Source organism: Hyposmocoma kahamanoa, unplaced genomic scaffold, assembly GCF_003589595.1.
Source record: "Hyposmocoma kahamanoa isolate Upper Pololo Valley unplaced genomic scaffold, ASM358959v1 245, whole genome shotgun sequence".
Lineage (NCBI taxonomy): Eukaryota > Metazoa > Arthropoda > Insecta > Lepidoptera > Cosmopterigidae > Hyposmocoma > Hyposmocoma kahamanoa.
The window spans coordinates 1,566,519-1,592,880 of NW_020653762.1; the positions used below are offsets into that span (position 1 = coordinate 1,566,519).

At 39.3% G+C, this 26,362-nt stretch overlaps 1 protein-coding gene across 2 annotated transcripts in view; it reads left to right on the forward strand.

Moving 5' to 3' along the window:
* Window positions 1–5,623: 5,623 nt before the first annotated feature.
* The window catches only part of LOC113228856 (uridine diphosphate glucose pyrophosphatase-like), a 32,395-nt gene continuing 11,656 nt past the window's right edge, over window positions 5,624–26,362 (forward strand). The window contains exons 1-4 of one of the 2 annotated variants that reach the window (XM_026462275.1): window positions 5,624–6,021; window positions 6,102–6,312; window positions 6,413–6,489; window positions 23,722–23,929. In XM_026462275.1, coding sequence (XP_026318060.1) covers window positions 5,832–6,021; window positions 6,102–6,312; window positions 6,413–6,489; window positions 23,722–23,885 — 642 coding nt within the window. In that variant the 5' untranslated portion in view covers window positions 5,624–5,831 and the 3' untranslated portion in view covers window positions 23,886–23,929. The remainder of the gene's footprint in view (window positions 6,022–6,101; window positions 6,313–6,412; window positions 6,490–23,721; window positions 23,930–26,362) is intronic. The other variant, XM_026462274.1, reaches the window with a different exon arrangement.

Genomic DNA, 26,362 nt, shown 5'->3' on the forward strand with positions numbered 1-26,362 from the left:
ACGATGCTTTGCGGGTCCAATACAACGACGCATTTAGGGTGTTTTTACGTCTTTCACGACGCTGTAGCGCTTCCGGAATGTTCGCGGTCGCAAATGTCGACGGATTCGGAGCGACGTTGCGCAAGCGCTGCAGCGCGTCGATGCGCAGGTTGCGCGCCAGCCGTCACAGACTCCTGTCTGTTGTAGCTGACAGGTGGGACAGTGGGCCTATTAAGGCACTCGTCTTCTCTCCATTTAAGTTTAGGTACTAACATAGTTGTAATTTAAAGTTCGTTTTTGTAATACTAGCACCCTATGGATCAACGTTGTCCGAAATAAATGCATTTTTTTTAATATATATTTTATTATACAGGAAGATTTTTTAAACACTATCCAAAATTTCATATTATGATCTGCAATGAAAATAATTATATACGTATTTTTTCTTTTAGTATCATTCAGTACTAAAATATTGAGATAAGGCATTACAAAATTATCCAAAAAAATCCTGACGTAAATGGTCACCGCGCATTGCGCTTCCGCCCCCCGCCCCGCCATTTGATTGATAACAAATAATAACATCCATAAGTTGCAAATTTTTCCTTCATACTTTAACGGGCTTAGGACCGTCAGATCGCAAAAGGCATTATTGTACCTACCTAAATTTCATAGTGATAAGGTAGTTTAGGTTACTCGTTAACGTTTAAATTAGCTAGGTAGTAGGTAGGTTTAAATTACTCAGAAGGCAATTTTACAAAGTAGGTAGGTAGGCAGCACCTTTTGCAATAAGGCGTATTTAAAAAATTTGAATCAACTTAGAATGTACAATAATTAAAATCAATGAAATTCAACTTGCCTACAATAAAACAAAAAAAAAAAGATTAAAATCCTAATAACTAAGTGTATTTTAGCAATTGTTCAAAATGCAAACCATTTCTCTCTAAACAGAGTCTAGCACGTTTCTGCACATTGTCTTTCAATTTATTAAGCACTACAGTGTCTCTTTTCACTTCATCAAACGCGCGTATGATTTGCAGTTTTAATGCGTCTAGGCTTTGAGCCTCTTCCACATACACACGTCTTTTAATTTCACCCCACAAAAAAAAGTCACATGAAGTCAGGTCCGGTGAGTGCGCTGGCCACGGGACGGGGCCTCCGCGGCCGATCCAGTGGTCGCCGTGCTCAGCGCCGAGGTATTCGCGCACCGCGGCGGCGTAGTGAGGCGGGGCACCGTCTTGTTGGAAATAAAAGTCGCGCAGGTGCACGAGGGGCACCTCGTCCACAAAGTCCGTGATCACCGTACGCAACATATCCAGATACGTGCCACCGGTTAAGCGTCTCTCGATAAAATACGGCCCAAGTACTTTATTGCCTACGATACCGGCCCACACGTTGGCACTAAAACGCACTTGATGATAGGTTTCCCTTATCATGTATGGGTTTCGGAATGACCACCAGTGTTCGTTGTGCTGATTGTATAATCCGACACGCGTAAACAAAGCCTCATCGGTCCACATTATAACGGCCGTCGGGTGCGTAATTAGCCACTCGCAGAAGGCTCGGCGGGGCGCAGCATCTGCATCACTTAATGCTTGCACCTCTTGGAAGTGGTAACGGTTCAACCCTGCGGTGTTGAGCAGCTTCCAGACGGCGTACTGGCTGACCTCGAAGCGTCTCGCTGCATCTCGAGTACTTGCGTTTCTTTCGAAAAAATCGAAGATTTCTTCCTCGATCTCTACTGGCAGTCTTTGCCTTCCACGCCCTTGTGCATGTGAAGGAGAAGTGAACTGGCCATGATCTAACAGCCTTTGATTGGCAGCGAGAATCGTGGCACGGTTCGGTATCGAAGGATTCACTACACCTTGGTTGCGAAGGCGAGGGAGTACAGTCTTTGAGCTCCGTTCAAACTTTCGCCACATAATAAATAACATCGCACCATTTCATAATATTCGCGGTTTGAGTACATCGCAGGGGCTGCGCTATGTATCGCAATTCGCACGAGATAACACGCTTTCGCCGGGCGGAAATGCGCGGGCGACTGCGTGACCTTTGTGCGTGACTTGTCGCCGCTCCCGGTACCCCTCCGCCCTCCCCCGCAACTAGCCCTTCCCGTCTCCGCGCCGCGCGCGCAGGTGTGTTCATTGATGTTGCCGCTTTGCGTACTAGAGAAATTTACGCTAGAAATGGTTACCACGCTTTATTGATTATTGGATCGGGAAAATTATTTTATTGTGAAAATATGACCTACATATTTTATTTCAGAAATGGGTTCTATTAACGATACATTAGGTATCGTTAAAAAAAATTTGGATAGTGATAAAAAAATCTTCCTGTATATACGAGCCCTACGCCACCGTAGGTGGGGTCGGGCTCTGCCTGCGGCGGGTGGTCGGTTTCAGATTACGGGGTGTGCTTATGCTCTTCGGTGGCACAGTGATTAGTACTATGGGCGTATGGCATTCATCAACACGTCCGCTCAGAATTGGGCTATTGTGGGGAGCCGTAAATCTATATGGAGGTTAGCGTTGCTCAGGAACAGGGTCAAGAGCACGTCCAGCTTGACAATTAAGATTTAAATCCAACTCTATGCCGCTTGCGGTAAGAACGGTCCAAAGTACAAAGTGTCAAGCTTGACGTGCTCTTGTCTGTACCACGGGGCACCCGTCGCGTTGCGCATGAATCTATTTTGGAGAGCCTGCAGGCGGTGTATTAGCGCGGGATTTGCCTGAGCGAATGCGACGCTGACGTACGTCATGATTGGGCGGATGCAGGTCGTGTACAGTCTCATCTTATTGCGAAGGAAGAGTTTGCTATGCTTGTTGAGAAGGGGATGGAGCCGGCTCATAACAAAGTGGGCGCGATCGCGGACGGTTTTCACGTGTGCTTTGAATGACAGCTTCCTATCGAGCGTAACTCCTAAGTACTTGACCGTGTTCACCCAAGGGATTAGGCGGCCAAAGAGCGAGATCGGGGTGAGATCTTGTACCGTACGACTGGATAGGTTACTTCGCGTGAAGAATACCGCCGCGCTTTTGTCGGGATTGACTTCGATTCTCCATCTGCGAAACCACTCGCCTAGGCGTGTGGTGGCAGATTGGAGAGCCGCGGAAACTAGCTTGAAACTGCGCGCCGAATAGTAGAGCGCAGTGTCGTCGGCAAAGAGGGCGAGATTTACTGCCTGATACTTCGGGATATCGCAAGTGTACAGGGAGAATAGGAGAGGCGAGAGGACAGAGCCTTGCGGGACTCCAGCTTACGGGGTGAGGGGAGGAGAGTGCGCCCTCAACTCGGTAGCGGAAAGAGCGGTTCGACAAGAAGTCACGAATGATGTGCACGAGACGATCAGGCACGCCGAGATTGTACAGCTTGTAAAGTAAACCGTTGTGCCAGACTTTGTCGAAAGCTTTTGCCACATCGAAGAAGAGGGCGCTGATGGGCATGAAGCGGGGGCGATCGAAACCTTCGGAGATATGTTCCACTATCCGGTGCACTTGCTGGACGCATGAGTGCCTAGCTCTGAAACCGAACTGTTCGTCGTGGAGGAGATTGTGAGACATAACGTAGTCTCTGAGGCGGGCGTATAGGATGCGCTCATAGAGTTTGCCCATGGTGTTAAGCAGGGAGATGGGACGATAACTGGAGGGTTCAGATAGAGGTTTCCCGGGCTTGTGAATACCGATGACCACCGCCTCTTTCCACTTTTGCGGAAGGATGCAGTTGGTCAGAGCGGCGTTAAAAATTGCAGTCAGGAGACAGATGAGGGGTGCAGAAAGCTATTTAATGGGATGGTCTCGCCGGGGTTTGTGGTTAGCTGCAGAGACAGACTTGCTTGTCTGCCCCGGTTAGGTGTGGCTGGGGCGTCTTTCTGAAACCTGAAGCAAGGAGACGCGCGGGACACGTGAATTGCCCTTTAAGTTGGAAGCTATGTCCGGACATGTCGCAGGACTGGCATCTCCGGCACTAGTAAGCCCGAAGAGCTAGTAAAGGATAAGCTGGATAACCTCTGGTCCCTCCAGCAGCTTAGGTTATTGGGAACTGGAGAGACGACGTTTTTCGGCGTAGGGAAGTGAGCGTGCCTTACATCTCCACCACCAATGAGGAGATTTGGTAGTGGACTCCGAGTCGACGGCTCAGCGGTGGCAACCGCTAATTGTGCAATACGCAACGGGAAGTGAGCGTGCCTACAGCTCCGGTACGTATCTGGAAAATAGGAAGGGCACTGTACGTGCACCCGGGGCGGCTCACCCGATCCACTAGCCTCTCGAAGAACCGGATGAAGTCAAGTGACAGAGGTCTGTGACAACCCTGTATATTGGCTGATCTAGGGTCAGAACATGAACTTAGGAGGTTCCTGTACGTACATAGGTTACAGAGCCCTTCTCGTATACCCTCAGGGTCGGTAGGGAGGGTCACTATAATCAAAATTAACGTAGAAAGATATGGGATCGGTCTGGTTGGTGACAATTTCCGCTGATGGACTTTCTGGATACAGATACGACTTGATTAGATATACGGTAGCGAATAGTCGACCTCCTACCACAACCGCGATTACTAATAATAATAATAATAACACACACACTCAACATGGCCCCGCACTAGGGAAACCCTGTGTCGCGGGTACCATGGACACACACATAGGGTCGTATTCCAGAACTCTACTCAATGCTCAAGTCAGGATTTGAGCAGACTTGAGTATGATTTCAAGCACTGAAAATACGACCCTAATGATAAGGACTTGAGTATGATTTCTAGTGCTTTGAATCATACTCAAATCCTGACTTGAGCATTGAGTATAGTTCTAGAATACGACTCTTAGTATCTAAGGTCAAGAAAGATATCCTCTCTGAATGGTCCGCTCGTTGGAACGATACTAAATTACACAAAGGTTCCTGGTATGCTTCCATTAATCAAGTTATTGGGAAAAAACCTTGGTTCTCCAAATCACAACAGTATAGAGGAAGAAAATTTTATACAATTATATCTCGCTTACGATTTGGCCACTGTCGCATGAATGCACATTTACACAGAATGAAAATAGCCCTGTCGCCAAAATGCACAGAATGCAACTCAGACTTGGATCAAACAGTGGATCACATATTATTTGTTCGCCCCCATTATAATATTCAGCGCTTGGCCTTAATTGACAAGCTAATATGTATATATTTACCAACCTTCAAGTCCGATCCCGCGCGGTACTCAAGAACTTCTCAAAAACCCTGAAACTTACAATCATATTTATAAATTTCTTTGTTCTACTATAGAAGATCTTTAGAATGGATTTGGATTTAATCAGAATTGATAAAATATTCGGAATTGACGATCATTGGACTTAACATATCCTCGGAATTGAAACTTACCCGGAATTAGAACATTATACCCTGACTTGACCCTAATCCGATATGACCCAACGAAGACGAGGCTTAATGCCTATAAAATAAATAATGCACTGAAGACTTGGCGTATGCCTATTTTTTATTGAAAATAAGAAGAAAAATTTACGAAGACTTGGCTGTATGTTGTGAAACTTTTGCCTTTTCCTTTACGGAAAGAATTGAAAAAACAACAACAACATCATCTCATATCAAGTTGAGAAGTGTCAAGTACAAGAGTTATGTTAGAGCTGATTGAATTTTCTAATTCCGGTTTCTGTGTCCAATGTCGAATGCCATAAAGAAATAAGTTTCTGTTTAATTTTTCCTCACGATTTTTCATTAATTTTATCAAGTTTACCTATTTTGTTATCAAATATTATTTATCAGCCGCTGCGTGTAAATTGTGCACCTGTGGCAGCAAATCTGTGTGCCAGTGTGCAAGTCAAGCTATACAAAGCAAATACAAAGTGCCGGCTTAGCATGGAGGATCTCAAGAATGTGTCCTTCTCTCCGCTGCCGGACACGACATACGTGCGTCCATTCCGATTCAACTACACGCAGAACGGGCAAAGCAAATCATGGGACCTGTTAGAAGTGCACGATTCGGTTGCGATCATCATCTTCAACGTCGAACGCAAAAAACTCGTCTTCGTTAAACAGTTCCGTCCAGGTGAGAGGTCGAAACCCTACCTTTAGGAATTTATTCAGAAAAGACTCAGTGTATATTCAATTTGTGACTGTGGTTCCCAGCTGTATACTTCAACAGTCTGGAGCCGGAGGACCGCGACGTAGATGTCGTCGACACAGACAAGTACCCGGCAGCACTGGGCGTCACATTGGAGCTGTGTGCAGGGATTGTGGACAAAGACAAGCCTCTCGTAGAGATTGCTCGTGAAGAGGTGCTTGAGGAATGTGGCTATCATGTCAAGTTATCTGACCTGGAGTTGGTAAATTCATACAGGTAATAGGTATATCTACTATCACCTTTTAGTTACTTAAGGAAGTCAGGAGTTGGAATTAATTAAGTCATTTTGTTTTATTAATTTTACTTGTGCCTATAGATCAGGAGTTGGTGTGCAGGGGTCTAAACAAACTCTTTACTATTGTGAAGTCAATGATGACATGAAGCAATCTGCAGGTGAGTTTTAACATAGAAGGGGCTATTTTTAACTTTACTATACCATTACATGTGAGGTGCAGCGGGTCAGGTGTAGCAATTATAATCAGGGGTCTGTATCCATTCTCCATCTGACATCCGTCTGAAACTGTAAAGACAGGAGTCTTCTATCCCAGAAAATCTCGACAAAAATAAAAACATCACAAGTTGTAGTGATGAAGAAAACAATGTATTGATTCTTAAGTCGTCATGATAAGGAACACCTTAAATATCTTAAATCAAAATTCGAAATAATCACACATACATAGAAGGTGTGTCAGCAAAAAGGTTTACCAACACTGCCCCTTACACTTCCATGAACAATCATAATCAAGTAATAAAACCCTTCCGAATGGTTTGGTCAGAATGTCATTATGTACTCCTCGACATTACGTTCAAAAATCTCTTTTGTCTGCCTCTAACTCCGTTGAAGACTTGTGCTGTAGTCTGTTTAAGACTACTTTATCATCAACCCATTCTTGAATGAAATGATGATGAATGTTATTTTTTTTTTTATTTATTTTATTTTGGTACAAACAGTCATTACAAAATAATGGTTACAAAGAAATTAGAAGTATGCTGTAGACAACGAGTACCGAAAATTACTATTATACAATTTTACAAAATAGGCTGCAGGGCTTACATAGTTGCAGAGAAAGAATTTATAATATTTTACAACTCAAAACTAAATAAATATAAATATAATGAAACATTACAATATCAAAACACTCCGCGAAATAGGCAAAGAAAACAGATCATAGACCCAACCCAACCATAGACGGTTGAGTGTAATATAAGTTAAATTATTTATTTAGTGTTTTTTGTGAATTTTAACATAACCAATCTGCCTACCCCTTCCACACAGTGAACTGAGAAATACTGCAATTACGGCGTAAAAAATAAGACATAAAAAATAGAAATGAAAATTTAGGGATGTGTAACAGAATATACTGACACTAGACAGCTAGGCTGCATCGATGCTGCACAAAAGTTTGTTGAGGATGCTTAACTTAAATTTGTTGAGTGAGATACCAAAAATATCCGTGTCAAAAAAGTATCATTGTATGAAGTTAATGAGCGACATATATAACTATTTCTTGTATAATTCTTGTGGAGGCATGGTGGTACGAAAATCTTTATTTTACGTTGAGAGCGTGTTGGTAAACGTGCTTTAACTATGAAATTAACCTTCGACAACAGAGTTGGTGAATCAACTAAATTGTTAAGAATTTTGAAAAGAAAAACTATGTCGGATTTCTTACGGCGATTCTGTAAAGTAAGTAAATTATTACGCCTAAGGGTGTATTCATACGATTCAAATTGGCGATTACTCCGAGAATTAAGAATCTTTGCAAATTTTTGTTGGACTCTCTCAATTCGATCGATGTGACACCTATACAATGGGTTCCAAACTACGCTTCCGAAATCGAGAATGGATCTAACAAAAGAAAAATATAAAATTTTAAATGTTGTAGCGTGTTTGAAAGGTTTGGTAATGCGGTTAATAAAGCCCAGGCTTTTATAGGCGCGGTTGAGAATGCTGTCAATGTGCCGGTTGAAGGATAATTGATCATCCATGAGAATGCCTAAGTCTCTGATGGCATTTACTCTTTGCAGACTGGAATGCTCAAGTGTGTAATTAAAAAGTATTGGAGATTTTTTGCGGGTATAAGTAATAATCTTACATTTGTCTACGTTTAGGAAAAGTTGGTTTACACTACAATATTCCGAAAGAGCTGCAATATCTGACTGTAATAACTCACAGTCACTAGGAGAGGTTACTATTCTGAAAAATTTCGTATCATCTGCATAAAGCAGGTGATTCGAGTGGCGCAAAGCATGTCCTAAATCATTAACATACAAGGAAAAGAGCAACGGGGCCAGATGCGCGCCCTGTGGAACTCCCGAAGGGATAGGCAAATATTTTGAACAATAACCTCTCAAGCAAACCGCCTGACTTCTATTTCCTATGTACGATTCTACCCATCTAAGCAAACTACCATGTACACCGATCTTATCAAGTTTTTCTATGAGCAGAGAATGACTAATTTTGTCAAATGCTTTGGAAAAATCCGTCTAAAATGTCTATGTTTAGTTCTCCTAAAACATTCATTCTCTACCATTTTGAGTGTGCTACGGTTGTCATTAAAAATTATTATAGGTTCTGGTGGTGACAGGCTCCTGTATTTGTGCTCGAATAAAATTTTTTTCTAAAATTTTGCCTCTTTTACAGAACTCCCAAAAGCATAGTATACAGCGTTGGTACTAGAAAAAGCCACATTTTGTTGTTTGTGACTGTACCAATTTACAATGCAAAAGCCGAATCTACTGCTTTCTACTGCTAACTACTTCTACCTACTATCCCACACCCAATCTTCATCAGATGAGATTTCAACTTTATTATTACCTCTCCTAAAATCGAGACCACAGCCAGTTGTTCCTGAAAGATACGGCAGTACACGTTTAGCTGCGAGCCAGTGCGATTCATTATAACAAGTGGTATATTGGCTGAGTTTACTGCACGCAAGTGCAATATCTGGATGTGTGCAAACAGCAAGGTACATTAAACTACTAATAAGTCCCTGATACGGAAACCGCGTATCGATTGTTTCTGCTTTCGGCAGATTGCAATTGACTTCCATAGGAGTCGCTACTTTGTAACAATCTTCCATGCTAAATTTTGTTAACAGACTTTTTACATATTCCGACTGTGTCAGCTTTAAAGTCCCGTGCTCCCGGTTCCTTTCAACCTTCATACCCAATGCTTGCTTTACAGGTCCAAGCAATTTGATCTTAAAGTTGGAACTGAGCATCTTATATAGCATACTTTTTTTGTTGTTCATTTGAACTGAATATGAAGAAGTCATCAGCATAAAGTGCTATAATGATTATAATAAACACATTTTTCAGTCTTCAATTGCGTATAGCCATTGGTAGTTAAAACTTTATGCACTTTTTCATTCTAACCTCTATTGGCTTGTTTGAGTCCATATAAACTCTTCTTGAGTAAACATACTTTGTTCTGCCCCTCAATCTCAAATCCAGTAGGTTGCTCCATGTAAATGCATTCATTGCGATTTCCATTAAGGAATGCCGTGTTAACATTTGAATGTTCGACGTCCATATCATTTTCAATTCCAATTGCAAATAATAAAAATAATGTGCAATTTCTAACAACTGGTGCAAAAATCATAATCCACACCATATTGCTTAGTGAAACCCTTTGCATCTAAGCAAGCTTTAAATTTGTCAAAATTACCATTTGGATCAACTTTTTCTTTGAAAACTCATTTACATTTAATGACATTTCCATGTTTAGGCCGATCAACAAGTTCCCAGTCTCCAAGCGACAAAAGTGAATTATATTCTTCTTTCATAGCTTCTAACCAATATTTCGCTTTTTCACATTTTGTAGCTTGATTATATGTTCTAGGTTCATTTCGTCCTGTAAACGCTAGTTCCGTGAAATAATTCACTTCATAATTTCTGAACTAAAGTGGAGGATGCCGATTTCGAACAGGCCTAGAATCATCAGTAATTTGAAAATCTGATGCATTCTGTAGTTCTAAATCATTCTCTGATTGAATATTATTCAACAAAGATTCAGCTTCTCTGTGTTCATCAGATGGAACTATAGTTTGAACTTCAGGTTCTTCAACGACGCCTAGAACTTCATTATTGATAGATAAAACATCTGGTGTAGCATTCTCGTCGTCGTCAGAATCATTGACATGTGCATCTAAAGTGTTTCCATTAGTTATAGTAATATCAACAGTGTTAACTAAATCTTTAAAACTTTTATTATCCTTTGCAGTTTTAAATTGAATATCTCTAACCGTTTCTATAAATTCAACAGCATTTTATTGCCATCAACTGGATCACCAAGTCTGTAACCTTTAGTATGATCACAAAATCCTAACATTATACAGGGTGTAACAGCAAGGTGTAGTCATATTAAAGGAGCCAAACCTATACTTGATCTAGACCCTCTGTGCAAAATATCAAATAAAAATAAGTGACTTTTAATGTTGATATAAGTTTAATTATGTTTGTATAAATAGTGATTGTCCGAAACAACCACTGCGTCACAACTCTATTGCTAGTTACGTTACTACGACTTCACAAATTCATTCATGAAACCTGGGCGGCCGCAAGCGGGGACACAGAACAGCTGACTACAATTGAAATGCCATTGTAAAAACATGATTTGAATATGTTGATAATACGTTAATATTAAGTAACAAAATCTTTAAATATCTAGAAAAATCGAATTATTTCTAACAATATTATTTTATGCCATACCTAGGTACGCGTACGTACTTATTTACATACAATTTAAAGGATATTTATTTACTTATTAAGCCCGTAGTTACGCACGCCTTCATCGTATACACATTCTACATAATTTTGTATTAATACATTTATTTACGACAATTTTACAATAGTGGATACTTTTTTAATTGGTACTTACGTATTGTTCAATTCATACACGTTTTAATGAATTTCCTACGAATTGTAATTCACTGTTGTACAATGTACGAAATATTGACTTGTTTACGACAATTTTGAATAATAAGTACAATCACTGCACGCACTGCTGGCACATTTCACACATTTACAGGTAATGTTCAAAATGCCGACCTCCATGCAATATGCATATTTCCGTGCGTCGGTACAGAGACTGTTCTACTCTTTGAAGCATCTGCAGAGTGATTTGACTAAACGCCATTTCGATCCGCTGCCTCATTTCTTCTGCGCTTTCACAGGACTCCGCATAAACAATATTTTAATATGACCCCATAAAAAAAATCGAGCGGTGTCAAGTCTGGGGACCGCGCTGGCCAGGGTACAGGACCTCCCCGCCCAATCCACTGCGGGAAACGGTCGTTCAGATGGGAACGTACATTTCGAGCAAAATGTGCGGGTGCTCCATCGTGCTGGAAAGTCATCCTGTGTTCCATCACGAGTCTCACGTATTGTGTCACTGGCAGAGCCATCAGAACGTCATCCAAGTCTTCTGTTAGGAATCTTAAATAATTGGCCCCATTCAGACTTGCCGGCAAAAACACTGGACCGATGACGGCACAACCTATTATACCAGCCCACACATTAATCGGCCACTGGTTTTGAAAATTTGATTCCCTTGATACGCGGGGATTTAAATGAGTCCAAAAATGTTCATTATGCATATTGATAATGCCCGCACGCGTAAATGACGCCTCGTCTGTCCACAGTACCGACGAAGCGAAGTCGGGAGACCTCCCAACCTGGTCGCGGTACCAGCGGCAAAATGCCAAACGTAGATCATAGTCCGCTTGTAACAGCTCCTGCGTTCTTTGAAAATGGTATGGGTGCTGGCCATCATCCCGTAGCACACGCCACACACTCATATGGTTCACACCACCAAAGGCTGCCGCAGCACGACGAGTAGGTACTTGTCTTTGGATTGCCGAGAAAATGTTCCAAAACATCTGCCTCGAATTCTGGGTCTCGTGAACTCGGCCGGCCTTCAGAACTGGAACCACGGAACGATCCACTATTATGAAGTCTCATAACCATCTTCCTGAAGCATTCCAGAGTAGGAAATGGTCGACGTCGATTTTCTGGGACGCCATCAATAAACTTTGATCAATAAAGTCAGTCATGACATTTGGCCGTGCCCATAATCCTTTTCATGCCAAATACATGTTGGGTTCTGAGCTCATTACACGTGTCGAGTCTATTAAGGACTTAGGGGTCGTTTTTGATAAAAATTTGAATTTTCATGAGCACATTAAAATCCTAACTGCCAATTGCTATCGGAGGCTGGGGTTCATTATCCGGAACGCTCGCGATTTTGATAACCCTAGAGCTATCAAACTTATTTACACCGCGCTAGTCAGGAGCAAAATTGAAGCGGCTTCAGTAATTTGGAACCCTCATGAAACTACCTACTCCCTGCTTCTGGAGAAAATCCAAAAAACGTTTTTGAGATTTTTATATAAGAAAATTTATGGGTACTACCCATTTTTATACCCTACGAAATTCCTCCTTGGCGTCTTGGGGTTTAATTCCTTAGAGCTAAGACGAAATTATGGTCTAATGACTACGGCTGGCAGGGTCTTGCGAGGAGATTCTGATTGCCCAGAATTAGTTGCGCAGCTGGTACGCTTGATCGTCCCACCGCTGAAGAAATTTAACTTGCGGCCACGTAGTCATCACCTGCTGGCATTGCCAGCGGTGCGAACTGTGGCTCGTGGTAAATCACCGCTTGTTCGCGCTCTGCACTATCTCAATGCACTTCTCTTATCAGTACCAGACTGCGACATGTTTGCGAGTAGATGGGTGACTGTGTGTGATGAATGCTTGAGGTTTTGTGAGAGAATGGATGAACGTCCGTCTTCTGTGTTGTGATGTTATTATTATATGATTTATTGAATTTCACAGTGCCTTAGTAATATACTGTAATACTGTGTAATTGTATGAACTAAATTTATTTATTTATTTATTTATTTATTTTAGGAAGGTTTACAGCTATTAACACGAAATATAAAATACAAACTAAACAACATCAAAGAGCCTATTACAAACCTCCACTTATGCATATCAAAAATAGCAAATTAAGAGCTTTATTTATAGTTTACTATTTATACAGACCAAAGAAAAGAAAAGAAAAACCGGAAAATTTTGCAATGTTAAGCCATTATAGTAAATTAAACAATGATGTACACATAACGAAATATGCAGCTTGAGCACACCTGCAATTAATACCGTCCAAAATAATTCAAAGTTATAGTTCTTCGAATAGTTGCTGTGCTTGTTTCAAACAAATCAAAGTCATATTCAGTGTCATACCTGTTATAGGTACTACAGCCGCGTATCATGAATGTGTTTTGTCTATAATTTGTGTGAGCTATGGGAATGTGAAGCAACGGGCGACGCCGCAAAGTCAATGAGTTAGTACGGAGACCGATTTTAGACAATAATTCCGGACAGTCAATGCCAGCATTAGCCAATTTGGATAGAAAACAAAGATCATTCACTTCACGACGCACTTGAAGAGGCAGAAAATGATACCGCTTGCAACGGTGTTCGTAATCCACGGACTGTTGTCTGGTCTTAAAATCAAGAAATCGCAAAAATCTTTTTTGTATATTCTCTAATCGCGTGATATAGATGTTGTATTGGGGATTCCATACACAGGAAGCGTACTCAAGATGACTACGCACGAAGGCGCAGTACAAAACTTTAATAGTTTTCAAAGATTTCAAATCGTTGGACATACGGATAACGAACCCGAGGGCCTTTGAAGCCTTACTTGCAATATGATCAATATGATCTTTAAAGATTAATTTACTATCATGTATGACACCCAAATCCTTAATATTATTGACTCTAGTTAAATTGTGATTATGGAGTATATATTTAGATTCTATTTTGTTATTTTTACGAGAGAAAGTCATACAGAAGCACTTAGTTACATTTAGGTCTAATTTATTCGTAATGCAATATTGTTCGAACCGCAAGAGATCTTCCTGCAGATCACGGATATCAGATGAATTGTTGATAACCTTTAGGATTTTCATATCATCTGCGAAAAGTACAGATTTTGAATAACGAAAGCATTTGTTAATGTCCATTATGAAAATAATAAATAAAAGTGGACCCAAAATTGACCCCTGGGGTACACCAGAAGGTATCTTAGTCCACTGTGACAAAAAACCCCGTAAGACTACAGCCTGATTACGATTATCAATATAGGACGCAAACCAACGATACAAGTTACCATGTATGCCTGCTGCTTGAAGTTTAGAAAGCAATATACAATGGTCTATTCGGTCAAAACATTTTTTTGTAATCAGTGTATACTACATCAACCTGTGCTCCTCTTTCCATCCCACTAGTAATGAAATCGTTTGCAATAATCAGGTTTGAGGATGTGGAACGTTGTCTAAGAAAACCATGTTGATCGTCACTAAATGAATTTTGTAAACTAGAATAAACTTCTATATAAACTAACCTTTCCAATACCTTGGCAAATAGACACAATTTGGATATGGGACGATAGTTTTCCACATTACATCTATTCCCTTTCTTATGGACCGGTGTGATGAAGGCAGATTTCCACAGTTTAGGTACAATTCCCTCAGACAATGATCGCCCGTACAACAGACTCAATGGAACCGCCAAACTTTCGGCACATTTTACAATTAAAAGTGGAGGAATCAAATCAGGTCCCCCCGACTTTGTTAAATCGAGTGATTTTAAAAGATCATGTACCTTGATTGCATTAATTTGGATATCGCGTATGCTACATAGAACGTTATCGTAGTTCATGTTGACAGTGCAACACGTCGATTGGCCAGTCACCAAGAAAGTCTCAAGAAAGTACTCCGCAAATAGGTTACTTATATCTTCACCAGTGTCAGCGCTCACAGATTTGTAATTCATTACACTAGGAAAAGTCGAGTTGTTCCTTTTCATTTTTACAAACGTCCAAAATGCTTTGGGGTTCTCTACAATTGAAGATTCGATGTGTTGAATGTACTTTTCAAAGCAGTCCCTCTCAAGATCGAAGACCCTTTTCCGCAGTGTAGAAAAAGATTGGTAATCAGATAAGTTACCGTACGTTTTATATTTAGAATGGTATTTAGATTTTTCTTTTAAAGCTTTTATGAGACTAGAATTGTACCATGGCGGGTAAGAGTTCGATTTAATCAATTTACGAGGTATATGTTGGTCACGAAGCTCATATATTTTTTTATATAAATAGGCCACCGCGTCATCTAATGAGCCTGTACTTAAACACTGACTCCAATTAATTTTACTAAGCTCGGCTGAAATTGCAGAATAGTCACCTCGATTGTAAATATACTTCATTTGGCCCAACTGTTTCAATTCGCGAATATCAACAAATTCAGCATATATATCAAGGGATTTGTGATGAAAATCCTCCGGGACCAATGGTTTGATACAATTTTTTACGTTTAATATTCCATTAGAAAACACTAAATCCAACACCCTATTATTATGATTAAATTCACCATTAAACTGACTTAAATTACATGTGTCAATGAGATCAAAGAAATAACCAGCAGCATAGTTGGCCGGTAGCATTACGGCTTCCCCATTTGACCTTAACCATTGCACGTCATTACCGAAATTAAAATCACCCACAACAACAAATTTATCTAACGGGTGACTGTAAATTATTTTACTAAGATTATCAGAAAAATTGCATAATTGTTCCTTATATGAGTTACCACCCTCTTCCCGACATAAGTACAATGTACAAATATGCATTTTATAAGTTGTCGCAGGCCTCTTACATTTAATTAAAATAGTAATCCAGATGTCCTCCGCTGAACTGATCCATTCAGGCATGCATATAACGGCAAGGTCGTGCCTCACTGCCATCAATACTCCGCCGCCTAAAGTTTGGCCTAACCTAACATAGTCACGATCGCGTCGAAAGACAAGGTATCTACCATCAAATAATTCACTATCCATAATGCCATCCAACAACCACGTCTCCGAAATACAACATCGTAATTACTTAAACACACGTTTCTGTAGAATTCACTGACCTTCGTACGTAATCCCCTGGCGTTTTGGTAGTATATTTTTAAAGTATAACCCTTATATTTAAACTAAAAATTTCTAAAATCAGTCTATCGAACCGAGAATGTATAAAAAAAAATAAGTAAATATTTAATACTATTTCACGTATTACGCAATAATTTAACTTATACTTAAAAACATACAAATTACCGAAAATATTCAAATAAAAAATAAAAGAAAACGATAGTACAACCGAAAAAAATAAATTAATTAAAAGATACCCACGCACACTTAAACACAGTGCGACACAAAATTTCAATTCAAATAACATGCACTTTGTATATTCAATAAGCATAACAATAGGGTCATTAACTAATGACTTTATCACATTAAAGGTATTAAGCGGTACCATCCTACAGACAATTTTCAACGCTAGTACAATAGGCCCACAGAAGTATGTTGTAAAATACAGGCATGAAGCGTTAGCACAGCGACTACTCAGTTTAAATGTTTCTGAACAAGGAAGACACAACTTTAGAAGAAATTCAATACTCACACAGCAACTACCGGAGATGCTCAAACTGTTGACGATTAAAAATATAAATAAAAACAACATTATATCAAGTTCGGACACATAAATAGCACGCACTTTAAAAATACAAAACTCACTTAAACAATTTTCATTAAGTCCTTCTCTGATTTGACCTGTATAACTGGGGACGTGTCGTTTTTCCTCAAATATATTTTGGAGTGTTTTACCCAAGAATAGAGAAACCCCATGTCTTTGGCGATTTTCTTCGCCTTGGTGAGCAAATCCTTATTTGACGGTGTCAAGTGATCGTTGACGAAAACCATGTTATTTGATTTGAAACCAAATATACTAGCATTGAGCTTCACTTCCCTTGATTTCGCTCTCGCAGCTGCAACAAAATCCTCCTTCACGTATCGGCTAATAAACGCCACGATTATGGGTTTTGGTTGGGTGTTATCCTTCCTCGGAACTCTGGTAACAAAGTTTATCTGAGATCTATTTATGGGATAATTTATTTTAGACCCAACTGAGCTAATAATATCTAATAAATTCTCGTTCTGGGACTGAGGGATGCCTTTTATCTCTGCGTTGTTCATGCGAGAAAATTGATATTTATCGTTTGCTTCACATATAACTTTGCTTAGTTCAGCTTCAAGGATGGTCACCCGGTCTCCAACTCCTTCAACTTGCGCAAGACGGTCTTCAATCTTCTCACATCTGTCATTAAATTCCTTTATTGACGTATTAATTAGGGTGACCTGTGCTCTTAGCTCAGATATTTCGGCACGTAGTGCTTTGACCTCAGCAGTAAGCGAGTCCAGGGGAGCAAGTTTCACAGACAAGGCTTTAAGTTCTGCCATAATGGCTGCTTCTCCGGTGGGTTGTGGCGATCTCTGGCCTGTTAGTTTACACCTGCCGCATTTCCAAGCTTGTTTCCTATCAGCGCCCAGTTTTCTGTAGCCTCCCTCGGTTAAGCCTGCACAATGAAAATGTAGCACCTGGTCGCAGGATGTGCAATGTACTCCGTCACCAACATCTTCATTACATATGCCACAAAAAGACATAGCGAAATCTTACAAAAGTTTGAGAACCGATGGATTTCCGCGTTAAGCGTACAAGGATTGGCTTATTGGCACGACTGCTCGCAAAGTAGCTAACAGGTAGACTGAAATAAATAAACTTTGCCCAATAAATTTTGCGAACCTGGCGCAAGCTCCCATCGGCTGCGCCTACGCACAACATCATCATCATCTCATAGTAATCACTATTGCTTAAGCGTGACAGTTTAAATAAACACAAAAACGAGACACAAACAAAACGATGACACCTATTTAGTCCTCACAACGCAAACGGCAATTACAGACTGTTACAAAAAATTAAAAAATAGCGTCTCTGCCTCAGCGGCGGCACATCAAAGGACGCCGACTGAAACGCAAATTTTGGAATATAGGGTAACGTTTTCATAATGTACCTACAGGATGAAATTAAAATTATTACCATCCTTTTAAAATAAGACCCTTCTCATGATACAAATTACATCATTACATACACAAAAAACTAATTTCTTGACGTTTGCCGACCTTCAGGTTGCACCTTTACGATGAAAGTGTCCCAATACAAAATTTCAACTTTTTGGGAATAAAAAAGAAAATAAGATTTCAAGTTGTGACATTTTCATATTATTTTATTTATTACTCTTGAAGTACTAAAGGTGATGGCCTTATTAGTCTTTGAAAATAATGAGGAAAAATGGAACTTTACAACTGAAAATTGTTTCTGATCATTTTAATGTTCAACAATTTAAAAACATAATTTACAAAAACTAGTCGCCAATAGGTCTTTTTTTTAACGATTTTTTTGTTATCATTTAACGTATTAAGAATTAAGTCTTAATGTTCATCAGCTAAGCAAGATGTCATAACCCTTGATATTGTTTTGTGGTCCCTGTTTCACAATTAAAAAAGAAGAAAGTCCACGAAACAAAAAAGTAAGTCCCTTTAAAAAGTAAGTTACTAAAAAAATATATTTTTTTTAAATATTAAGCGACGGGTCGAACAAGTCGTGTACCCGGTGGAAAGCGTCACGCCTGTCCATAACAGTAGCACTGCCGCTCGAAGGCTACTGCTACGGCGTCCATCTCTCTGAGACATAGTTGACAAGTCCCATGTGCCTGTAATTTCACCAGCACCCTTACCCTTCAAAACTGTAACACGGCAAAGTGGCAGTACTACCCTGGACGAACTCACAAGGAGCTCTACTGCTACTAGTGATTTTTGAATATGATTTTCGGAACGAAAATGGCTCAAATGCTAATCCGTCAGTGGCAGCGTGTTGTCTTTGCAAATGCAGATTCAACAATAAATGCGGCATTAATATTTCGACGCGGGAGTAGAATTTTTAAACTGAAAGAACAAAATGAGAGGGACCTTTATGAATCAGTGCTATTCGAGCTTTAATTGCACAATTTCATCTTCACCACAGTGTGACTAATGTAACAAAATATTTTTTTAAGATGGTTTTACGATATAAACTCATTTTTTAATATTTTGATTTGGGTCGCTTTCATTGTAAGGGTGCGAAGTATTAGTCGGACAATTGCGTCATATTGCGTCATGCGTTAGAAGAAACATACCGACTGATTCGCTAGCTGCCATGCGTTAGAACAGTACCGACGGATAGAAAGAGACAAATTTCATTCATTAAAATACAATAGATGAATGCGTATTATTACATATGATATGGTAAAAAGAAACAGAGATAACTTTAAATATGTGTTTTTTAGAGGACATTAGTTTTATTAATGGATATTAAATGGAAATTTGTGTATTTTGTATGATTGAAGATATGAAGTTAACAAAACCATATTACGTTATTATGTACTAAGTTTTAAATAATAGTTTTATTATGAAGTAGTGTATTTTGGCAAAGTAATCGATAATATTTATTTTTCATTAAATGTTCACACGCATATTACATGAATAAAATAATAATAAATTTAGTAAATTATAACATAGCAATAAGAATATGGATTTAGTACTTTGTAATTTACAATAACATGCCTGAATTTCACAAGTTTTTCAAGTTACGTAATTTGGTTGTATTATGATACTCAATAGAGATGTGATGTGACTATTTATTTTCGTTAAATGACATCAGCTGATCGAAACTGTTCATGGCGAAATTTCCATAAATAACGTAGTGTGTACTAAAACAACTTTGCTAACTAGTTTCATACCATTAACTGAATCCGACCTTCAAATATGACTACACCTTGCTGTTACACCCTGTATAGGGTTTTCAAATTCAAATTCAAATTCAAAATAATCTGTATTTCATAGGTAAGCATTATTACACTTGAAATCGTCACAATGGTTAAACTCTACCGCTCATTCGTAAGGCAGATTCCCCTGAGAAGAATGAGCAAGAAACTCTAGGGGTTGCTCTTTGTAAATAACATTTACAATATTTTTTTTTATTTGAAACATCAGAGATCGAGACTACCTCCATGAGCTAAACGGGTCACTACCACGGATTTTTGTCATCCAGGTTTTGATTTGGGATCAAGCTTTGTACGATATGTTGTGGAGTAAGAGTAAATGCTGTGCTACCAAATACTCGAAGATGTCTGAGATTCACTTTACTACGAGTCCTACTTGAAGAGCTATTTCAGGAGTAGCTTTAGTCAAAGCAGCAGTTGGACTGTGATTTTTTAAATAACAGGCAGTGTTTACTGCTTCAGCCCAATATTTCTTCTCCAAATTAACGTCTTGCAACAAAGCTCTAGCTTTTTCAACTAACGTCCTATTCAAACATTCGGAAACGCCATTTTTTTGTGGTGTATACGGAACAGTTGTTTCGTAAACAATACCGCGTTGCTTTAAATAATTCGCAATACTTTTATTACAATATTCTGTACCGTTATCACTCCTAATGCGCTTTATCTTTACATTGGTTATGAGCAATGTTCTCACAATAGCTCGACAAGTTTAGTTCACATGTTTTTTTATTAGGACTTTAGTTTGTGGTGACGTTATAAATGTAAATTTTTCGGAAAATATCATTTTTCGAGAATGACGCAAAATATTTCTTCTTCGAATAACATTGTAAGAGTGTAATGAAAAGGTTATATCAATATGAATGGATTAAATCAGCGTAGAAACACAAGCAGTGAGACAACACTAAGCTGCGTGGATGATAGATTCTGTAACAGCACAGCATACACACTCTATGGCTATTGCTTGATTATTTATTATTATAGCTATAGTTTGTGTGTATTATCTACTTGTTATGTTTTTTCCCCTTTTTCGTTTCGTTTTTTTTTCATGTTGTAATTAGGTTTCCTAATTGTTAAATGTATGTGTGCTGTATTGTTTATTCTTTTTTAAATTCTTCTTTCTAATACCGTATCTGATGTAGATCAATTGTGACAAATTTCGGGTCTAAAACCCGAACTTTAAAAAATTGTTGATTTTTCAATTTGGGTTAAATTAAAAAAAAATGTAAAATTCAAGTAAATTTTTTAGTTGTTTTCACTGTCTTGTCGTACACATGGCTATAAGAATTATAACACATTGAAACCTCATTACCTTGGTATTAAGAGCAATTATTTTACATTATCACGTTTTTATTACATATTCTATGACAAATTCCATTATTCGTACCTAAACGAAGCTATCGTGCTAAGCCATTGTCAGTGCAGACCGCATACTCCTTACCATTCGATGTCAACTCCTTGTGCGGCGAAAGTGATAAGGGTGTTGACCATCAACATGTTATACCTGAGATTCCTCTTGAAGTGGCCTAAGACGCTTCTTCGAATTCAGTTTTTTCGGTTCTCGAGCACTTAAACTAGCATTCATTGCTCGCACAGAGAAACATTTCGTAAACCTTAAAGAGCGGATCTAAATCGGTTTATGGGCACGGTTTTGCTCGCACTTATCTTTTGGAATCCTGATTGGCTTTTTTACTTACTGTGTTTCGACAGCTGTACACTTAACATTTTCCCAGGTTTAATAAGACCTCTATAAAAACTGGGGCCATCGAGTACATTGGGTACATTGCATACATTAAGGGCTGTAAAATAGGCGCTTTGTCGTCGAGTTGCGGATACCAGCCCGTTGCACCAAGTATCAAGTAACTTTGTACTATTTCTTTACAAAATGCAGGCCGTTGTTTAATTGTTTTAACATAGCTGCTAACACTTGGAATACTCCGAATACTACATTTACAAATTCGCTTTGTGACCACTCAGTGCAAGCACACGTAAAACCTTCACAAATGTTGACTGACGCTGATGAATCAATCTAACTAGCGATGGAACAAATCTAATAAAATTCGATATTGATTTGTTTAAAAAACTTAGATTTGATTTTAATGTAGTGTCATAACTATAAAGTGAAGTTATGCAGCATGAAGTGATACCATATTATGTACAGTTTGTAGCAATATCATAAACTAAGTTAGCCCGCTTGATATTGCTATGCCTTTTCTGTTACACCTGTTTCACACATACCACAGTGTGTTAGCATTTCAGTGACTACCATTACTCTTGTATCAAATAAGATCTTTTCTTAATTAGGTATACTATAATTAATGTTAGGGTGATACACGACCAACATCATTTGGGGGGGTCAATGGAACATTCTGTTCTGTCACCCTAATTATTATCATATTATTTTATGGCTTTTTGATGATAATACATAAATGAAATAAAATGAAAGAATTTATTTCAGGCAGTAGGTGTAGTTACATGTCCATATAGTGTTATTAGGTACTTACAACTATGTTAGAATTCCGTCCTTGTTCATTTTCATGAGCAAGGATGGACATCCAATACTTAAGGATCCATTCTCTCTGCTACCTTAAGAAGACTGTTAGTGCTGTCTCTCACTTTGGTCAACAGGGATGCCACTCTCTTGCGAACGACTGCTTGAAAATTGTCAATTCTAGCCTCCGCGAACATCCCTGAAGCACAACAGTGTCGAGACAGCCCCAGCAGTCCCCTGAGGGCGTTGTTGAATTGGACATGCAAGCCACTGTAGGCTTTTTTAGTGTAATTGCTCCACAGGTTGCACGTCTAGCATTATGTTTTGAAAAGAGTGATTTTCGACTTGTCGTCATCGTGCAAACCGTGCGTACCGCCAGCGCCCTGCGTTCCCTCTCCAAGTCAACGTCGTCTGTTAAGTTTTCCGTGACCCAGTGACCCAGATACTTGAACCTAGTCACTTTCTCGAGTGCCTTGAACTGCCTCCGTGGCGGAACAGTTACCATGCTGGACTGCCACGCAGAGCTCCCAGGTTCGACTCCCGGGCCGGGAGAAATATTTGTATAGCCTACATTTATTTCTCTCGTGAGTTTGGGTGTAATTTGTGGTTGTCTATATGTATGCCCATGACACCTATGACACAGGGTTTCCTAGTGCGGGGCTAGGTTGAGTGTGTGCGTTATTATTATTATAGCTCATGACCGTTTAGAGTGATTGCTAGCGCCGAATAGGTTTTGGTACCTGATTTGAACACCAACAGTATTGTATTTAAGCCCATGGGCCGCGGCAAACCTTTCACATACATTTAACAACACTTTTAGACCAATAATTGAAGGGCTCGGCAGCACCATGTCCTCTGTATAAATTAGTTGTTTACAAAACAACCATCTTTTGAACAGCCTACCCCAGTACTACCTACTGAACGCCTCAATCAGTCCATTTATATATAAGTTAAATAAAACGGGTGAGGTCAGCCCCCTGTCTCACCCCACATTCCATTTAGTATTCCTCCGAAGACTTCCCTGCCCATCTAAACAATTCTGTCAGTTCTTTAGGTATACTCGTGTTATACATTTTATTCCATGGTATGCCATAGGATATCATGTCAAAAGCTTTTGACAGGAAGCATGCAAAAACTAGAGTTCCCCTATCGGTGTAGTTAGTACCGAACAGTGTGCTTAATAAACATCTTGGACAACACGTGATGCTACAAGACGCCCAATTCGGCTTCCGGCCTGGGCTGTCTTCGGAATCAGCTGTACTGTGCCTTATTATTATTTATAATAATTGTGGTAGCTAGAGAAACTGGCTACTTTGTTCATTGGTTATCGTGAGTCATTCTCGTGCACGTTTGATTTATCAAGTTCTTATTATGCAGGCGGTGGTGTGGATGACGAAATAATCGATTTGGTGGAGATGTCGATCTCGCAGGTGGAGAAGATGCTATTCTCACCTTCCGCGGAGTCAATAAGGAGCCCGCCCTCTTGCCTCTACGGGCTCATGTGGTTCCTGCACACCAAGGCGCCCAAGTACCGCAAGTAGGTTGCGACCTCGCACCAAAGAATATTTACCCCATACTTACTTGTGTAAGCTTTACCAGTGACTTGTAGTAAAATGTGCACTCATAATAATAACGCGAAGATTGCACAGTCAAGGGTAAAAGTATGGTCACACATACCCTTTTTATAGTCACAATTATACATACTATACAGACAGAAACGCATATTATTATATCCAATACTCAAAAAGTATAATGTGTATCAGGTACAGAATATGTAATGTAATCAATACAATACAATACAATACCAATATTCTTTATTTCACACGGACAAATACATAATAACAATACAACAAACAGTAAAAAGTACAGGTACAACAGGCGGCCTTATTACTAAATAGCAATCTCTTCCAGGCAACCTTCGGGTTACCGGAAAAACAATAAGATAAAATTATTTGAGGGCGCAACAGAATACACATATTGCACATATACAAAATTAAATGAAGAAGAAAATGTTAATAAGAAAAATTTTAAATAAATAACTAAATAATACTATTAATAACAAAATAATAAATAAATAATATATATCTATATATCTATACCTACGTAAATATAATTACCTACATACAAGATAATTAGTTTTGAGTAAAGTTTTGAAAGAATCAACAGACTTAGCGCGTCTGATCGATTCAGACAGGGAATTCCACAGTTTAATGCTTCTAACCTTGAAGGAGTTAGAATGAAAGGAAGAAGAGTGGATAGGACAGTTTAAAGTGCGACTGAGTGTAGTGCTATGATACACGAAACAATCTTTGAGGTAGGGAGGAGAGGTGGTATTAAAGAGAACAGAGTATGGAAGGGATAAAATGCGAAAGTCCCTACGACGACGAATGGGTAACCATCCAAGTTTGGATCGAAAGTCTGAAACATGGTCAAATTTACGCAACCCAAAAATGAATCTAGTGCATAGGTTCTGCAACCGCTCCAGCTTATTGAGTAGACCCTCAGACAAGTCTGGATAACAAGCATCCGCATAGTCTAGAATAGGCAGAAGGAGCGACTGTGCCAGACTGATTTTAGTCGGAATGGGTAAAAAATTCCCCAGACGTCGAATTGACATGTAAGCACCAAACATCCTCCTACTAATAATATCATTCAGTAATCATTAGTAAACACTAAACGAAAACGTGTCATTATAATGTAGCGCCGCAGTGCGGTAGCGCTTTGATTAACGCAACGTTACAACCACAGATTACTATAATAATAGTCAGGTTACAACTATGGTGCTTTCAAGTAAAAGTAACGTCATCCTACAGACGTCCGTTCTTTCGGTACTGTAAATAAAAATATTTGAGAAAAATCATGTTTTATGGCCTAGACTTTTATAGAAGAATAGGACACACCTTGTGATCCCTGCGTGGCATCAGCGCCGGTGTCTGTGCTTCCCAACTTCATTTATAGTCGCACTGGAAAAATATAACTGTAAGTATTCCATCTGGATCGCGTGGCCTACTACCGCTATACAGTTCCCGGAATTCTGTATTGAGTCCATTTCTGAATGCTGCCCTAACGGCGGCCTTCGCTGACGACGCATATCTATCAAGTAATGACTCTAAAACGGTTTCTTATCTGCAGTACACAAATTGCGAATAGATATAGCACATCCTAATCAGTTGAAATAACATGGAGACATCCCTCCTGTACTCTTAGACAAACCCTTTACGACACCTATGTAAAAACGACTAACTCGGTATAACAAGCAAACGGAAAGAGCTCATATACCATAGTATAAGCACACCCCGGACACTCCGTACAACGGTCGACAATTATTTACCTACATACAGCAAGGCGCTATCTGCACACGCGCAAATGTGTGCGTGAAGTGGCAGGGTTACCCATCACTTTCTCGCACTATTACGGTACGTGGTCAGAGCGGCAACATAGCGAAAATTCTAACGCGAATCTGTTATCTATGATTCTATTAATTAACTGCCTCCGTGGCCGAACGGTTACCATGCCGGACTGCCACGCAGAGGTCCCAGGTTCGATTCCCGGGCCGGGAGAAATGTTTGTATGGCTTACATTTATTTCTCTCGTGAGTTTGGGTGTAATTTGTGGTTGTCTATGTGTGTGTCCATGGCACCCGCGACACAGGGTTTCCCTAGTGCGGGGCTATGTTGAGTGTGTGCGTTATTTATTTATTGTGCGTTATTAATAGAATCCTAATAATTATACATGTCTATTAGGTACTTATATCGATATATTATTATATTGTTCATTAATTCACTAACTAGAGTATTATTGAAGATTTATTTCAAAAATATATTAAAAGCACTTAAAATGTTATATTTCGAACATGTACTTTTACCTAAGTAAGGTAACCAAGATATTTGAAATTGCTTGTCCAAGTTTAGTTAATAATTAGATATATTCACTACCTACCTAATATTGATCGGCAATACGAATAGAAAATTCGTTTTGGAGCATAAGGTCAAAAGCGCAAAATGACAAACGATGGCAA